Source organism: Lissotriton helveticus, chromosome 10 (genome assembly GCF_964261635.1).
Source record: "Lissotriton helveticus chromosome 10, aLisHel1.1, whole genome shotgun sequence".
NCBI lineage: Eukaryota > Metazoa > Chordata > Amphibia > Caudata > Salamandridae > Lissotriton > Lissotriton helveticus.
In genome coordinates this window covers 490,797,677-490,816,999 of record NC_136071.1, presented here as the reverse complement: position 1 = coordinate 490,816,999, position 19,323 = coordinate 490,797,677, and the positions used below count along the sequence as shown (strand labels likewise).

The 19,323-nt window shown below is 42.3% G+C and overlaps 1 protein-coding gene across 4 annotated transcripts in view; it reads right to left on the bottom strand.

The window, feature by feature from the left end:
• NUBP2 (NUBP iron-sulfur cluster assembly factor 2, cytosolic) overlaps window positions 1–19,323 on the bottom strand; it is a 314,384-nt gene that overhangs the window by 55,001 nt on the left and 240,060 nt on the right. For 3 of the 4 annotated variants that reach the window (XM_078662981.1, XM_078662982.1, XM_078662980.1), the window contains exon 2: window positions 18,883–19,001. In XM_078662981.1, the coding sequence (XP_078519107.1) occupies window positions 18,883–19,001 (119 nt within the window). Of the gene's footprint in view, window positions 1–18,882; window positions 19,018–19,323 lie in introns of those variants that run through there. The other variant, XM_078662979.1, reaches the window with a different exon arrangement.

The following is a 19,323-nucleotide window of genomic DNA, read 5'->3' as shown; positions in this document are numbered from 1 at the left end:
CATTCTCTATTGGTTACCTAGCTTAGAGGAAGATAAAATGAGTGGCAAGCAAGTGACTTGTTACCACTGCCTGAAGAGCTACAGTATCTCCTGTTAAGAAAAACTTTAAAAAAGGGATACTCAAAGTATTGAAACTGGGGTTCTTGTAAGCACAAAACAGTCCAAAGGTTCTCAGGTGCTACCGGATTCATATATAGTTTAGCCTCGCGCATCGGTAGAAAGCCAATGGCCCCTTTGTTGAAAGTGTTTATGAGCAAATTTCTCCCATACTCACCTATGGGGCTTACATTTGGGGCTATTCCAACATCCCTGCCCTCCAGAGCGAAATAGAACAGGGCACTGCATCGCCTTTTGGGAGTTCAACCATCATGTGCCTCGTATTATGCTCATCAGGAACTTGGTGTTGAGTTTGTTTAGGATTCTAGTAAAGTGGTCCCTTCGGTACTCTGTTGGGCCATTTGGCCAAACCAGCATGCAGAGCTGAACAGGAAGGTGATCACTGATAGCCTTCCCTGCGATAGAGGCCTAGATATACCACAGCTGATTTATATCAAACAGGAAATTATCGATTTAGGGAGACCTGAGCTCTTTTTTGCCGCCATGGATAATACCAAAGCTGATCTATCTTGGTCAAGAGTGCGTTCATTTCTGTTCGGGAATATACTAGTCTGCAATCTACTCACCATATGGAACCATGCTTGTCCTGGATGGACACCACATGGGACACTGTCTTGTTAACGAGATTTAAGCTGGGCATAGTTAGGTGGCAAGCAAGCTTTCCAATGAGTCAACTCAATCACACCAACGTGTTAATTTGTCCCTGTGACTTGTCTTCTAGCCGAAGTCTGGTCCATTTTACTTTTTTTTTTTATATTATAGCTTTTTAGCCCCATTGATTTGATCCTGTGGAATATGACGTGCAGAGGCCTTGACGTACCTGCAATCACTGAATTCCCCCACTCTCCGCTGTTCCGTTCGGTCCTTCCTAAAATGTGCTCTCAGTAGGCGAAAACAAATGGCTTTCTTATAATTTGCTGCTGTATTTGCTGTCACTTTGCACATGTTTTTATTCTGAGTATTTTATTGTGTATCTATTATTTTTTAACTAATGATTAATTGTGTTTTTGTTTTGTCTATATCAAGGATGTTTTATGTGATTGCACTGTGCTTTTATGGCAGTGTCTAACTGCTGAAATAAACATTTTGAAACGAAAGAGGAACTATAAAAGAAGAACATTGAAAAATCGAACTACCAGCAGCCCAGCCGCAATCATTTCCAGGTAGATGTGCACATGTGATCAGAAACTACCCTCACTCACAGGTCAAGGAAGCCAATGACTGATATGGACTGAACCATTACCCCAAGCAGTAACCATGTCATGAATGGAAGCAGAGAGTACATCCTTCCAAGGTACGCTGCCACCATCCAAGGAACCTGTGTGATAACTTACTTTATGGCCCATTCCTTAGGATCAGATAGAATTGTGTGCTAAGTACCGAATATTTGAAAGAGTTTGAGGTACTTATTAACCAGTTACATGCCAGAGGATACAACAAAGGACACCTAAAATGTTCCAAGAAATGTGCTTGGTATTGCCCTAGGAACCATTTACTGACACACGAGTGTAAAAAGGAGAACAGGGACAGGCTGGTATGTGCACCAACTTCTGTACCCGTAGTAATGAAATAATCAAACAATGGAACTTAATGCAAGATGAGGTTGTGACACAGACAGAACCCTTGTCGGCCTTGCAAAGGGACAAGAAAGAGAGAGGCTATGTGGCCAGCTCTTTATTACTCAGTATAGAACAACTACCCATATGGACACAATGGAATCTGCCTCCCACTCTGGGACATTTTAAATGTGGACGGTTTAAAGCATGCGATTTGGCATTATAAGTGAAGCTAATTTCTACAGAACAACAGGAAGTTCATTCTATATGGGCATACTAATTGCAACAGTTAGCCAAACCAGACAAAAGGCGAAATCAAGGATTTCACAACATTGTAGTCAAATTCGATGTAATACAAATGGAGTAATTAGTGGAAATTTAAAAAATACCAGTCATAAAGCAGGTAATATCAGATAGCTGGTCCAAGAGAGAAAACAAAAATCACTCATAATCCCAAGGGAGGCGACATTGCTGTAATAATCAATCAGAGAGAATGTAAATGGATACACCTGTTAAATACAGTACAGAATGGACTTAATGAGCATGAAGAGATAAACCAACAGGTGGCAGTTTTTAACAGTGGTTAAGACCATTTATGTCAGGTTTTAATAGATGTTCAGGATAAAAAAAAAATAATAAAAAAAAAAAATCGATGTTTTGGATACATGTTTCTGTAGTCAGACATCAGCAACAATACGCCATGATGCACAGACAGAAAACAAATGTTAATAAAATATATAAGTTCTTGAACAACAAGGATATGCATGTGTTAGTTTGGTTAAGAATTAGTAAATCTACAATATCATGGTTAATCCTTTGTTTTTGTGTATATGAGTCTTCCTAGATAAGGCATCTCCGAGTAGCTGGTGAGCTACCAGTAGATCTCCAGATCTCTGAGTAGCATTTCTAAGTGCAGCCCAGTCTACTACTAAAGAAGATTTTGCTTGGTTGAATTACGATATGCTGGCAAAATTAAAAAGCATATATTCTAAATGAAAATGTCTGTATTTTCAGTACTCATAAGGTGTTGTTTGGAGAAGAATGGTTGTTTATTTCAAAATGTATTTAAAGCTATTATTATGGTTGGAGAGATTTATTACGCACATTATTATCTTGGTGCCAGAAGCGTTGCAGCTACGTCTCTTATGTATTACCCATTTAGAGGTGTTACTGCTGGCAGCCCTGACTAATGCACTGATGCGATCACTGCACATAATCTCGGATGGGGATGGTCACTACTACAACACTAATATCAGTATCTCTGAATGATTTTTATTGAACATAAATAGCTCTTGTTACAGAAAAGGTTGGAGACCCCTGGTTTAGATCAGATTTGGTTGTGAATCCGCATGTAGTATGATGTACTGCAATATGTAACTATAATTGTATGTACTGAACTTTGTTACACATATCTGAAAATAGCCATTTCATCACCATTTTTAACTTTTAAACTTCTAAAATACAATAGAATAATTTCATGTGCTAGTGTTGCCTAATTAAGCAAAATAGGAAAAAAGATAATACTAGAGCGCATGGTGGGTGATACAATACAACTCCTCCGCATTCCTGGATAGCAGCATGATCAGTAAGCCACACTGTAATATTTCAGTATGCAGATATAGAATGCACAAGGGGAGACACAATTCATCTCTTCCCCTTCACAAACCAAGGCAAAGATCAGAAAGGAATGCTAGAGCGCACCATCTTGTAATCAACACTTTCTGTCTTCTCCCCTCAACATGCACGCCGAAGTGCCAAACTGCATTCAGTACACGCCCACCCCGTGCATTCTTGATGAGAGCAAGACCAAACACGAGATGGGCGGTGGGGTGAGTATTTCACATCACACTTACACATCAAATGTTTTGGCTGCTAAGACATATGCAACTTCAATCCTACTTGTAATCATACTCACAGAATAAAGAAGTACATTTCCCTCTAAAGTATTAAGACGCGGTGAACTGAAACCCCTGCAGCTAATTACTGGCCCTAAAGTTCGGCCTTTTCTCATCATTATTTAACCTTAAATTCGATCTATTTTCACCTGAATTATTAGTAAATCTTGATATTTAACCGTTTTACTGTACATTTTTGTGATGCGCCAACCTATGTCCACAAGTTTAATGTATCCTCTTCACCAATAAACAAGGGCGAGTGGCCCACCTACGGGTTTGATTTACCAGTTCACATAGTGTCTGGTTGTAATGTATTAGTAATTTTGGTCTTCTTTACCATTACCTATCTTGTGACATCTTCCTGAACAATAAGAAGATCACAGTAAACTGGGGCCAGGATATCTTTATTAGCCACCCTCTGGAAGACTCTAACACATCAATTACACATTTTCATACGTTAAACAACTGACACAGAAGGACTGACACCCTTGTTTTCACTATGCAGGGGTTTTTCAACATACTATCTGAGGAAGACTATAATGGAGGTTTATATAGTATGCAATCTTTAACACATCTTATCATTGAAGGAGCAGAAGAATGGTTTAGCAGAACTGTGTTGGAAGGCAAATTGAGGAATATGGCCACCAATCCAACGGAATACGTTAACCCCTTCCGCGCTCATTCGTCATGAGTTGCGCCGCTCGCACGCTCATGACGAGCTCAGCTCGCCATGTAACACAGTATTTTTAAAAAGTCAGCGCACAGCGGGAAAACCGCTAGCGCTGATGCGGTTAAGAGACTCTATGGCCAAGCCTAAGACCGATTCATACTGAGTGATTGTAAATTTAATATCCTTTTTTGAGTGCACCCATATGTTGCCTAAGCACTATTTTCATTGCGCAAGGAGCACTGTGCAAGAAATGTATTGCTGACATAGTGATGTTAAGTACTGTGAAACAATATATATATATCATAAATAGAATAAATGCTGAATACTATAGTAGTCACTACAACAGAACCTAACAAAAGTATATACTGTAACAAGCTCAGTTTCTTAAGAGAAAAGGGTAACCCAAAACAGAAACCAGATTTTGGCAGATTACATGGCACATCTGTGATCAATTGCACTATCGGCCGCCTTTCAAAACAGGACAGCCTCCTCTGCTCTGTCTCGATCCAGGCGAGGGTAGGTCCTTGGCACTCTACGCACAGGAGCCATGTGAATAAGATCGTCCTGAGGCTTTGTTATGTTCTTTCCTTGCTATCATGTTCAGCTCTCCCATGTGAGTTTTACGCTTTTGTGAGCCTGACTGCTACTTACATCTTTATTCTAGTTAGCAGCAGTGTGCCGACCTCTGTCTCGACCAGTTGGAATGATGTTGATTGATTCATAGGGTAGGAACCCATTCAGAGATATGTAAAAGTCACATGGCTGTTCACTGTGTGACATCTGCACAGGTTTGTATCTATATGTTGTGTGTGTCCTCTCTTGTCCACTTAACTGCAGTACAATATATGTCAGTTTGCACTGACCTCACAATTTTGGCAACCATAGAGTGCCAACCACAGCATGTCAGTCTTAAAGTGGAGACAGTTTGCTAGCATTACAAGACACCATTTCATACAAAATATGAAGAATTTTACTTGTTATTCTTATACTTTTTTACTTTTAGGTGGACAATCATAAATTTCTCTACATCTACACCAGGCACTTTACCTCTATGGAAAACCTACAAAATAAATCACAACATAGGTGTGGGGTAGGTTCATCACCCACCTTGTATTGGTCCTGTTGAAGCGCCATGGATCAGCTGGGGACCATCAGAAGCAAGACATCCAGGGTTACGTGAAGCCAACTTGGTTTGGACGTGGACACAGTCCTTTTTGACGAAAGTGTAAATACATGGGCGGTCCCACCTGATAACCTTATAAAGCCTAACTGAAATGCTGGCCATTGTAGACATAAACAAAGGAAAATGTCTGAATCAATTGTCTATATAAACTGTGTGCATGTTTTCCACCACATTAATTTATGAAGGTTTGCAATATTGGCAGCAAAGAGCTACTATAAGTCATAGGGATAATTACAAATAACTGTCCTGAAGAAAGTCAATTGACCCAGATGGGCTGAAACATGTCAACCACAGATGCATGGGATCACTACACCCCTATGACATTGCGCTGTTTTTAACCTTGCCAAAGAACAAACAGATTAAAACGGGTGAGGACTCAACAAATATATCCTAAAAGGTGTATAGATCACACTGATTTACCAGGGTATAGATCCTGAACTTTGATGAGATAGACGTTGGGCTATGCAACAATCTCACGGACAAAAACAGGATTTACAAACCAAAGGTAACCCTCCCTATTGGTATAAACTAACAATTATGGGAGGCAGAGGGTTTCAACCCAAACATATTCTTGTCACTCTTTCAAGTGTTGACCAAGAACCATGTTGACCTGATTACACTATATTAATTCACAACTACTTGGGCATATTATGCCCAGGAAGTAGCCATAAACAGTTTTTGGTCTTTTAATCCTGCCAGGAGAACCAGCACATTAAAATATCTACTTGGTATCTCCTTGACAGTTTTATTCCACTCATCCCTCACTCCCTTACATATTACTACCTCACACTTTCATAACACCCTTGCACCTCCACCCTCCATCATAGGTCATAAACTACAAAAGACCTCTGTGAAAGCGATACTTTGTGGGGGCCGTAGGCCATTGCAGAGCCGGCCCCGACGAGAGACAATGCCTAATGATGAAGCATAATATCCCTAGGGGTGTGTGAGGGCAACAAGAAATAATCCGTAGGCTACTCTTTTGTTTTCTTTCATTTTTGAGATTCGTCCTCCCCCTTCTTTGATTCCCTTCTGTATCTTGGTTGACATGAGAGAACCTGTAATCCCACTGATTGTTACATCTTTCAAAATAAGCAAGTCCGGTCTACTTGCTTTGTCATAACTTTTCATTCTAAGCAAATAACTCTTAAGGAATCGGATGTAACTTTTTTCCAGTGAACCAATACGAATAAAAGCCTTTGCCATTGGCTTAATATTAGAACTAACCAAGGCTTACTGAAGTGTGAATAAACTGGCACGCCTCATACATACAGTTGCAAAATTACAAATGTACAGAATTAGAGTTGGCAAAACAATATACAGCCCCTCTCAATGGCACCTAATAATCACTACAGTGAAAATCGTCTACTCCTAGGGATTATCAGAGTAGGTGATCAACATCAAAACAATTGCCTACCATGAGAATCTGTCAGATTACATGTAACCGGATACCTGTCTACAGCCTGTAACATTATGTAATAGCAATCCACTTTTAAAGGCCTACTAGCTTTCCCAAATGTTGTTCACAATAATTAGGACGTGCCTACTACCTTTTTCATAAATTGTCATTATAAACTGACCAGAATATTAGGGCTGTAGGTGTTATGGTGTTATCATTGGCTTGTCACCATAATAAACATAGGCCTATTGTACTAAGTGTACGTTTTCCCACAAGGAAAACGCCAGGAATACATTCATAAAACTATAAAAGTATCAAAATTACTGTCGGCAAAGCAAAATACTCTCTCTGTAGGATGAGGAGCGGATAAATAGATGAGGAGGCTGCGTAGGTTTCTGAATTTTGAGTTTTATCGAGTTCACAGATTTATGCGGATAAATCTCTGGGACCTTAGTACAGTTTCTTGAGTTGAACGTCTCCTTCTTCACCAAGATATGGCTGATGTTGGGTATTCTTTCTTACGTCTAAGTGTCTCTCCCAACAAGACAGCACAGCCAGGATCCTCAGAAAAGAATGACCAGCAAGTATGAGGTTTGTATTTTTCTCATGGATTGTAGCCATCACCTCACCCATGATAGTGAACAGTGCAGGGATGACCACATGTGACTCAACTCAAGCCTCAAACAGCCCTAGACTGAGCCTTCTTCTGAGAATATAACGCTGTTCCTTTCTACGGGTCCCTTGATACTTCAGTCCGCTGTTTTGGCTTACCTTCCCCACAGAAAAGCAGCTGAATATTCCCCTCAGTTTCTCTGAGAATCTCCCACGCTGCACAAGCGCCTTGCACGAGTGAACGTCAAACATTAAACAATAGTGCTCATACCTCAAGTTCCACCCCATGAATCAAACAAGTGTGTCTTTCAAAGAATAAGTGCTGCTACGCTCCTAATACTGAGCGTCCAGTTAAATCTCAAGGTATGCGGCTAAATAACAAGCAGTGCATAGAAAAAGGCATCTAAGAACGCGCATACAGCACAAGTCTACCCTGGACTATGTCCCGCTCCCTCCCCCGAATCACTCAACCGCTACGCTGCAACTCTCCTGAGTTTCGGTGGGCCAGCCACTGTCCTCCGGCAAAGCCATCACTCTTCAGACCACTTCTCTTGGGACTTCTTCGGCTATGGTTCCTTCCTCCTTGTCTTCCGATGTTCAGTGACCTGATTCCTTTCCTTTGTGGACTTCCTCTGTGTCTCTCCTCTCTTCAGTTCTGCAGTCTGCTGCATTTTTGTCCCGTCCTGGTTGGGACACAGCTAGGAGGAGCCCACCCACCTGTTCTAAAATAGATTAGTCCTTTGTTAATGTTGGTGATCCTCCACAGGTTACACCCAGTTTAACCCTGCGTCACTCACACTCTATCTCTCTCTCTCTCCCTCCCCACAGGCAAGTAAGCAGTCAGACAGGAGAGCAGAGTGGATCCCAGGGGGCATTCCAGGTAAAAAAACAAAGGGGGGGTGTTTCATTGTGCTCCTCCTCACACTATCTTAAGAAGACTTACATTCAAATCTTATATGTGCATGGTTTGTAAAAGGGGGTAACCAACCCCAAAACCCTTGCCTACTAAAGTGATCTGTGAGGTTTCATGAAGCAAAATCCTTGTCTGTAGGCTCTATACAATTAACAATCCACGTGTAAATGCCTATTGACATATTCTTTTCACAGTACATCAGGCCTCCTGCCTTTTTCATAACATTTCGTAATGTTCAGATCAGGCCTACTGCTATGTCCATTTGCTTGCCACCATAACCAACTTAGTCCTGCTGTCGGAAGTATAAACTATGCCATGAGCCGCAAAGAGCAATTCAAGCACTCTTTTTAAAAGAAGCACAATACTTTGGCTCAATGCAAAACTGTACTTCCTCCACTGTTTACTGGCATCCTATGTGAACACTGTGTCTATGCAATTTATGATGATCTCTAAAATAAAATACAAAATTGGAGGGAACAAAAATCTAATCTCTATGCAGAAAAACTAACATGGGGGTGGTGCATAAGCCCTTGTCACAGTAGTATTCAGGAAGCACTTTTTAGGTCGAGTCTGGGCGGCGCGCATGCGCTGCTCTGCGAGGCATGTAGTATTGAGTTAGGGATGGGAAGCTCCGCCCACTCTCTGTCCATATTTTTAATTGACTTGTGTCATTGTACTTCGTAAATGCTGCCTTCCGATTTCTTCATCGCCTTGTTAGTTCCTCCTTAGTACCACCTTGTCTTTTTTTTAAACCTCCCATGGCGACTGGCCCTTTTACTTCTGTTGCAACAGGGTATGTTTGAATTAGTCTGTAAGCACTATTTTCTTTAATGGGTTTTTTGCTACTGCGAGCACAAGGTGCTTTCTTTATATTCAGCGCCCCATGCGCGCTTTCACTTTCAAAGCTGCTGTTCAAGTTAAGAGGAGAAAACAAAAGTAGAGCTTTAACTGGCCCACTCTGTAAAATGGTGCTAATGTGTTTGTGTGTGACTGTAACCAATCTGGTCAGTTTGAAAACACCATATTTTGCTTTATTTAGTTATTTTCCCATATTTAGAACCGTTTTTTTTCTGTACTGAGGCTGCAGTTTGGAACAGAAATGGCAGAGAAAGATGACATTTTAACAAAAGTGTTTGTTTTGAATACATTTCACAGCGGAACGAATGAAGGGAGGGCATGGGGCTCCACGGACCACCAACTCCCCTCCCCCCTCCGCCCTCTTCCAACCCACACATGCAGTTCGTACAGAATATGCCAGAGAGAGACAACATTTCCAAACAAATTGTTTCTTTCTTCTTTCAATCCATTTCACAGGGGAATGAATGAAAGGGAGGAAAGAGATGGTAAGAAACGCTTGTTGAAGTCACGGTTTTCCTTCAGCAAGCTTGAACGAGGGAGGGCATGGGGTTCCAAGGACCACCTCACCCCTCTGCTTACTTTCACCCGAGCTGGCCGTACAAGACGCAGTGTCACGCGCCGTGCGGACACAACTCCTTCCCTCCAGCTCTTTGCCTACCTGCCAACAAGCATTTGCAATGCAATAGATCTCGCATTTGCGCGAGTTTAAGCAATTGGCATTGTACATGACAATGCCTTTTATTTAGGTTTTTAAAACCAACATGTAATAGAAGGCATTGTCATGTACAATGCCACTAGCTCAAACTTTCGCAAATTTGAGACCTATTACATTGCAAATACTTGTTTGTGAATACATAAGGTTCTGCACCAGCAAGGCAAATCTAGCCCTGAGCATCACATACTGTTCTCAAACATGCAACTGCTCTCTAAAGCATAAGGTGAAGGATTGAAAAGAAAGTGGATCTGTGTTGCTGCCAGAGAAACAAAAATATTACAGAAAATAAAGGGGCTTGTCAGCCTCACCCCCACAGACCCTGGGAAGGAAAATATTAAAAATCAAAACTTTGTCATACCTTAGGGACAAATTCCCAAAAACTCATGCCACAATTAAATAATAAATTTCCACCGGGTTTTGATTCCATCCAAGATAACTTTATAATATTGATAATTTAAGCCATTCTGTGTATCCTTTATCATTCAGGCATCAAAAAAACAGAAACATGCTACTAGACCTCCAGGTCTAGTAATTTGAATAATCTACTTGAACTAACTGTAATGTACTCGACCCATGAGCTGGTCCCGTTAGGTCATCCTAGGCAAATATTGTATTTTGTAGAGCCAACTATTCTTTCATTAGCACATATAAGAGCACCTTCCAATATGTGAGTTCAGATTACAGTCGAACAAAAAGCTATTTGTTTTGATTTAATAGACATTTTCTCCATGCATAAAATGAATCTACTGTTATTGCTCAAATATTCATGACACGCCCTTAAGGCTTGACTACGTTCTCACTCCCGGCCGTTCCCTGCATGGGTTTGCTGAGGCAGAGTACTTGGCCAGGGGCAAAGTGATCACTCTCTGTTGTGAATAACTCTGCCAACAGGCCAACGGAAGGGCAGAGGGAGACCTGGTGCCTGATGAACAAATAGAAAGTCCAGTGACTATATAAGGCCACTGACCTTCAATTTAAGGAAAACAAGGGAAGGGTACAGAGCCCAGTCACACTATAGGAAGCATATGAAGCAGTGACAAAGGGTGTGGTTATCATAGGGGAAATGACACGAGGGCGAGACAGGGGAGTATGACTGACTTGGAAGGGGAACGGACACAGCTGAAGAGGCACAATGTGGCCTCTGCCACCCCCCATTTGAAAACTGCACTAGACCTAACGAGAACTGAGTATATGGCAGTGGCTAGCCACAAGGTGAAAATTATTTGTCTGGCAAAACAGAAACTAATATATGAGGCCAGAAACAGAGCTGGCAAAGTGCTGGCGTGGCTGGGTAGCAAGGAAAGGGAAGGCATGTTGGGGCACATGCATCATTGAGACATTTTGCACTTCTTAATTTGCGAAAAATAACGAATTGCAAATTAAGAATTGCAAAATGCTATGCATCATTTTTTTCGGTATTTATTTGTGATTCGGTAAAAATCGCAATTTTTACCGAATCCCAAATAAATACCGAATTCTTAAGTGCATTTTCGCAATTCCCATTGATTCCTATGGGCCAAAAGGCCCATAGGAGTCAATGGGAAGGCATTTACAGATTCGCAATTTGTTGATGCATTCCAAGGGTGCAGGGGGGGGTCCAAAGGACCCCCCCTTGCACCCCTGAAATGCATTTGAAAGTGCATGTTTCACACACACATGTCCTAAGGACGTGTGTCTGTAACATGACAGTTTAAAAAATGCATTTTTTTGCTTCTTGACAGATTTTCGCAAATTACCACGAGGTTCAACCTCGTGGTAATTTGCACTTCCAATTTCAAAATTTGCATTTTTTTTAAATTGATGCATTGCATTTAAGGAATCGCACAAATGTGATTCCTTAAATGCATTTGCATTTTTAAGAAATGCAAAAAAATGCGAATATTGGAAAAGAGTTTGATGCATCCCAAAAACGTATTTAGGAAGTGCAAACGGACGAATTTACCGATTCGCACCGTTTGCACTTCCTAAATAGGTTGATGCATGTGCCCCCATGTGCGTGAACTGGGGGGCCATCTGATGAAGCGGTGAGGAATAGCTCGAGCATAGCAGAGACTTTTGTCAGTTACTTGGAGGCATTTTACAGCAAATAGTTGCAGGCTACTAGAGAGAAGAATATAGACTTTGTCAAAGGCTGCCCCATCCGACGCATGAATGCACAACAGGTGAGGGATTTAGAAGCGGATGACTTTTTGGGAAAGTAGGTACCTAAGGCCACGAGACCCGATGCAGGCAGGGAGGACACCTGGCCCAAATGGTCTGCCAATAGAATTGTTTTGGAAGCTGGCCTGGAAAAAGGCGGTATTGCTCCATCCTGCTTATAGGGCTGCATTCCGGACGGAGGAGCTGGAGGATATGCGGACGGCTGCAGTTGTTCTGATTCCGAAGGCAGTGAAAACGCACGATCATTAGGACGCCTACCGGCCTATCTCTCTCCTTAATACCAATGTTAAAATCTTGGCAAAAGGTCTTGCAGTGAGTCTAAGGGGAGTGATAGCGTATTTAGTACACCCGGATCAAGCAGTGTTCATGCCGGGACGATCGACCAGGTTAAATCTGAGAATGCTACATAACAATATGTCAGGAGCAGAATTTATGAACAAGGAATGCTTCCTTGCCTCACTCAACGCCAATAAAGTCTTTCACTCTGTCCAATAGCCGTACCTCTTTTGTAGCCCTGGCTAGGATGGGCTTTTGTCCAAAGTACATCAAGTGGGTTGGACTGGTATACGATAGACCAAAAGCTAGGGTGAAAGGAAAAAGACACACATCTCAGGAATTTCGAGTGCAGAGAACAAGACAGGGATGCCTACTGTCGCCAATGCTATTTGCATTGAAAATAGAAGGCCTGGTTGCACGGATACGGATTGATGCACAGGTCTAGGGGTGGCTGGGAGCCATAGTGTGGGAGGATGAATGAATGAATGAATGAATGAATGAAAGGACTTTGGTGTAGCGCAAAACAGCTACTCCAGCTAGAGTGTCCGGGTGCTAAGATGGAAAAACCGTGCTAGTGTGGACATGGTGGCAGGGTATAGAGCTGGGACTAATTATTGAAAAGCCAGGTTTTTAGATGTTTTCTGAACGTTGCTAGGTCAGCTGAGGCTCTCAAAATGGCAGGAAGGCTGTTCCATGTTTTTGCGCTCAGATACCCAAAGGATCTCCCTCTATGCGTGCTAAGCGTAATTTAGGGATGTGTGCAAGGTCTGCGGTAGAGGATCTTAAGGACCTCGTTGGAATATAACAAATAGCGCGATTCTTTAGGTGCTCATCGCCAAGACCATGGAATGCTTTAAAAAAATCGCCAAGACCATGGAATGCTTTAAAAAATATCACCATGGCCTTGAACTTAATTCTTTCTTTCATTCGGACCCAGTGCAGAGATTTAAGGATGGGAGTCATGTGAGCTCTAGGCCTAGGTCTAAGGATTGCTCTAGCAGCTGCGTTCAGCACCATTTGTAGATGCTGAGTGAGATAGTTTGGTAGGCCGAGGTAAAGACTATTGGTGTAGTCCAGTCTATAAGTCATTAAAGCATGGACCACGGTCTTCCTTGTGTCCACTGGCAACAGAGGAAGAAACTTTTTTAACATGCGAAGTATGCCAAAACAGGAGCCAATCAGAGTTTGGATCTGGGGGCCCATGAAAAGGGTGCTGTCAATGACATTGCCCACGTTTTTCGCCCTTTGTTGGGCAAACTGGGGGGGGGGAGGGGGTAGACAGCTCCATTGGCAACCAGGTTCTCCTGTTACCCATTGCCGCTTGTCCAAACAAAATAATCTCAGATTTGTCTGGATTAATTTTTAACTGATTTATTTTTAGCCAGTTAAATACCTCAGAGAGGCAGGATCTGATGCTGTCTCTGACAAAATCTGCTCCATTTTCCCACATAAAGATCACTTGTATATCATCGGCGTAGGAGATAATCTTAACTCCATCTTCCTCTACCAAGAATGCTAAAGGTGACACACACACACACATATATATATATATATATATATATATATATATATATATATATATATATATACATATACATATATATATATATATATATATATATATATATATCCAAAAAAAGGTCGTCCTAATATCTTTCCAAAAGACAACAAGCTGAGGCCCAGATGCATTCAAGGTGAATATTTATTAGCGATCACACCCATACATATTGAAGAGGGTGGGGCTAAGAATGAAGTCTTATGGTACCCCCAAGTTCGAATTTGGCATGTGAGATGAGAAAGGGGGTGACCAAATTTATGAGCGGAGAGTGTGCAATGAAATCCCAAGCATTCTGCCCCATCTATACTGTCTAATATAAGAGGGGTACATTCAAACTGTTGTTTAAAGATGATGGCAACTAAGACACCCTTCCCAATTAGTCGGTGTTTCCTAAATATTTTGTAGCCTGGAGGGATAGCTGTGGCTATAGTGGGGATAGAAGCCTCTGTTAACCAAGTCTCAGTGAGGAATAGAAGGTCTGGTAGATTGTCGGCCAAGAAGTCCTGAATATGCGCCTCTTGCTTTTGTAACAACCGGGTATTAAGTAAGATGGCTTTATAGTGGTTATCTATGTCAGAAGGGAAACCCGTGTGATTTCAGGAGAGAACTTGGGTGTCTCCCTAGGGAACTGAGAGAGAGTCCAATTGCAGACAGGGCATACAAGTTTTATCTCATATCTGCCTCAACTCTTGTGCATTCACCTGAACACAGCATTTTTAGATTCAGTAATTCATCACTGTCATAATGGCTCCATGGGCTCCTACCTTTAGTTAAAGCGGCAGCATAACCGGCGCTGGACGCCTCCGGGACGCTGACAGGTGCAGACGGGCTTGCCTTAGGCTCGCATCCGATGCGCGTCCACTCTGTCATCGAACAACTAGCCTGCGTACCATGCCCGGAAATGGGAAAATAGGAGGAAGTGCAGCCAAAGTAGAGAATCTGCCCTCCGTGCAAACGGCAATACAGCCGCCGTGGAACGGGGCACAACGGCAGCAAAGACAGCATGAGTGTACAAATGTATTTACTTTAAGAAGAACTGTTAGTCAAAATTATTAAAAGAAAGGTTCTGGCAGTTGGACGTGGAGATTGGCCTTTAATGACCGTAACGTGTTAAAAAACAAACAGCCCCCGGTTAAAAAGAGTAGGATTTCAGCAGCAGACCCCACAACTGTCCCTATCCCTATACGCAGATTATATTCTGCTGTATTTAACGAGATCGGAACAGACTATGGCCAGACTATGGGACCATTTAAAAAAATATCTTTGGTAGACATATTGGTTTTGCCATAAATTGAGAGAAGTCCCTGCTGGTCCCCCCGGACTCCTGGACCCAGGATAGGGAATTACCCATATCGCTCAGAACAGAAATGCAGAGGTTTAAATACCTAGGGTTTTGGATAACACATGATCCTAAGGCGCACTATGAAGCTAACCCAATGTCTATGCTCCAGGGCCTAGAACGGAATGCCAAACATTGGCATAAACTGCTCTTATCATTGATGGGAAGGGCTGCACTGTTGAAGATGGCAGCTCTTCCCAGACTGCTGTACATCCTCCAGAATAGCATATATAGGATCTCCGGCATGCTGTTTGCAAACAAAAATGCCCTAATGTGCACACTCCTTTGGGTGAGGGATAACTCTGAATTGTCGTAAGGTTTTCCAAAGGTCCAAATATGAAGGAGGCATTGCCATATCATGTATCCTGAAATATTATAAGACTGCACAGGTACAGGTGGTTAAACCTTGAGCCTATGTGGATCGAGAAGGTCCCGCGTTTCGTCAGGACAGAACAGTAATGGGTAGATGGAGATACCTGCAAGCGCTGTCCTGGGGTGCACTGGCCATCGAGGCAGGCCCTCCCACTAAGATAGTAGCAGACATTTGGAAGAGGTTGACTAGGAAAATGGGCTGGGGCACTAGACTAACACCGAGAACGCCACTGTGTAAAGGGATTAGACTGTGGATGGCAGCAACATTGACGGGATTCCATGTGATGGGATACCATTGGACTTTCCTGATTGGGTGACGTCTGGGATGCTAATTGGATGGTGCCTTTCGACTCTTTGAGAACGGAATATCAGATGCCAGAGTCACAATGGCTATGTTATTGGCAATTGCACTATACCCTTAGAGAATGCATTTCACCAGAGGAGGAGATCATGGAAGACTTCCGATTGGAGGGGAGACTGCTACATGGAAAAGTGAATAGCAAACATTTTTCATTGACATACGGCTCCATAATGCAGAGAACACAAGCATTGGGTTTACCTACAGATGGGGCAATAAAGACTTGTTTCTTCCTAATTCAACTAAAAATTTTACATCATACATATGTGAGGATCTTACTGTACAAAATTGGCAGGGCGGAAAGGGCACACGGTCTTAGAAGATGCGGGATGGAAGAAACACTGTTGCACACACTGTGGGACTGCCAACGCCTGCAGGCCTTTTGGGAGGGGGTACTGGGCTCGCTGTAGGAGGCTACTGGGTTGCCCTTGGATCTACAACCCAAACTGGCGAGACTGAGCATATGGGGGCAGTCAGATATGTCACGATACCAGAAACGTCTAGTAAACCTAGGCTGTATTGTCGCAAAGAAGGACATTTTTTAGAAATGGGGAAGTGGGGTAGCCCCCAAGCACCAAGACTGGGAGGAAGGCATGGATACTGCAAGACTGTGGAAAGAAAGGTATATAAGGGCCGAGGATACCAACAGAAGTTCGAAAAAATCTGGGACAATTGGGACCTGGGACCAAAGTGAATGGCACAAATAGCATCACTGGCTGTTACTCAATTAGATGGGGGGGAATGCTGTGGCGTGCATGTAAGGAACACTGCTCAAATGTCCGTATGGTTATGTTTTTATAATATAGGTACTTTACTGGAAAACAGAAGTGTGTGGTCGGGGAGGGATTGGGCCTATTGGGGTGAGAATCAACGCAAAGTTACTGTATAGTTGATTTGTTGTGTATAAAATAAATTTAAAAAAAAGTTAGACTCACCTTTAGTGAAAATGTTACTAAAGCATGAGTTGGTAGTGCACTGTCATTTACAGACAGCACATTTTCCATTGAAATAGCCAAAACCTTTCCCACTAACACGCAGTTTTCCTTTTAAAACTATATAGTGTATAAACAATAATCCGTACACATTGGGTTTCAGCGCTAACATATTTATCATTTGCACATCACTAAGCAGAGTATTCTGATTTATTTTCATCCTATAAAAATATTTTTTCCATCATACAGAATTACAAAACAATGGCTTTCATAAGTACTGAAATTTGTTTTGAAATGCTTGTACAGTTCACTTTTTAGCTATTTATATATGTGTTAGAATAAAACATTGTTCAACAGAAGGTAATGGGATGCACACCAATCTTAACGCAATTAATCCGTCTTTATCCGAAATCATCAAATAGTGTGTGCTTACTAGGCCAGTGCCTTGCCCTGGTGGCACACTGATAAAACCTTGCTGTGTGGGGCGACATTTCACCCCAAACCCAGTCGCACATGTGAATTGTAGAATTACAAGAATGTTCCAAATGCTTTACTAATTTTACTCCTTTTTCTCTGTGTTTTGCTCCAGTTAGGTATGCTTATGTTTAATTTAATCCACATGTCAGGTGTCATGCTATTTCAAAGCTTCACATGTTCAAAATGTGCCCATTCGGACCTCGGTCAAAACACGATAGAAACGCATGATTTCATACATGGCAGTATTCTTTATTTATACCCAATGCATTTCGAGCTATACAACGCTCTTCTTCTGGGGTAACTGCAAGTATCAAAAAGTCACCATTACTATGCTGTATACTTCATTTAGCAGGTATAATAATCCATATTTTTTAACCAAACCACAAACATATGCCAAAACTAAAGCCTTTATAAACAATCTATATTCCCATGCCTTTTAAAGCTGTTCCTCCGGGTGGGGGCACAAAGCCCACTAGACGCCAGACACCATCCACCGCCCCACAAAATTCCAGTATTTCTGAGGACAAGAAAGTCCACTAGACGTCATGGATTTTTTTTAATTGAATTTAGGGGTGGGGGCTGCCCAAATGCCAATGCCCCCTCAAAATCCCACAGTCTTTCTGCACCTACCAAACCCACACATTTCTGAAAACTAGACACTCGGGGGAATCCAAGGAGGTATGGCTTGTGTGGACCCCCCAACGTTTTCGTACCCAGAATCCCATGCAAACCTCAAATTTAGCTGAAAAAAATCACTTTTGTTCCCAAATTTCTGTGTGGGAAAGTTGTGGGATCACCGGGCTGACACACATTTCCCACCCAACCCCCAAACAACATTCCCGCAAGTCTCCCAATAAAAATGGTACCTCACTTGCGTGGGTGGGCCAAGTACCTGCGACAGGCAAGGGCCCAAAACGTATTGAGGAGACATCAAAATTACATATCACTAAATTACCTGGTTTTGTAAGGGGGGAAAAAGGTACCTCACTCGTGTGGGTGACCCAAGTATCTGCGCCAGGCAAGGGCTCAAAACGTATAGAGGAGACTTCAAAATTACCTATCACAAAATAACCTGGTTTGCAAGGGGGGCATTGGGTTTTTGGCCCATGCTCGGCGGCCATCTAGGGAAACCTACCAAACCCACACATTTCTTAAAACAAGACACCCGGGGAAGTCCCGCGAGGTATGGCTTGAGAGGATCCCCCAACGTTTTCCTACCCAGAATCCCCTGCAAACCTCACATTTAGCTGAAAAAAACACATTTTTCACCTATTTTTGTGTGGGATCACCGTGCCGGTACAATTGTCCTACTACACAGCATTCCCCTCAGTCTCCCGAGTAAAATGATACCACACCTATATTAGGTTTTCTGATACCAACCCAAAAGGCACACTTTACATAGTGCAGGCAAAAAAGGAAAAACAGGCAAAGAGACAGCCTCTCATTGGTTGGCTTTTGTCAAGTAATGTCTTGGTCCATCAGGAGCACTTACCCTTTTACCAGACTGCCGCAGAGCAAGGGCCAGTTCAGTTGAAATGGTGCTCTTCCCCACGCCCCCTTTGCCTGAAAGTACCAATATGATGTGGCGGACACCAGACATATTCCCCTGATCTGAAAGCAAAAACATACAATCTATGAGTTTTAGTGAAGATGGCACTGTCCGCTTTAGTTTAGTTTATCTGGAAAGTGAAACAATGCTGAAAAATCCAACTTCAAGATGCCCTAACAAAAGCACAATATATCAGTGATTAAACAGCAATATGTGGAGACTGTGTTTTTCATCTGCAAGATGCCCTTCAATCACTAGTTACGTAATAAAGGCAAGGAAGTCCTGACTCTTATAGATAGCTCTGCCTGTATTAAAAAAAACAGCCTCATAAAAACAAATAATCCACCCCACACACACATGCTAGCCCAAATAGACTCCAGACCC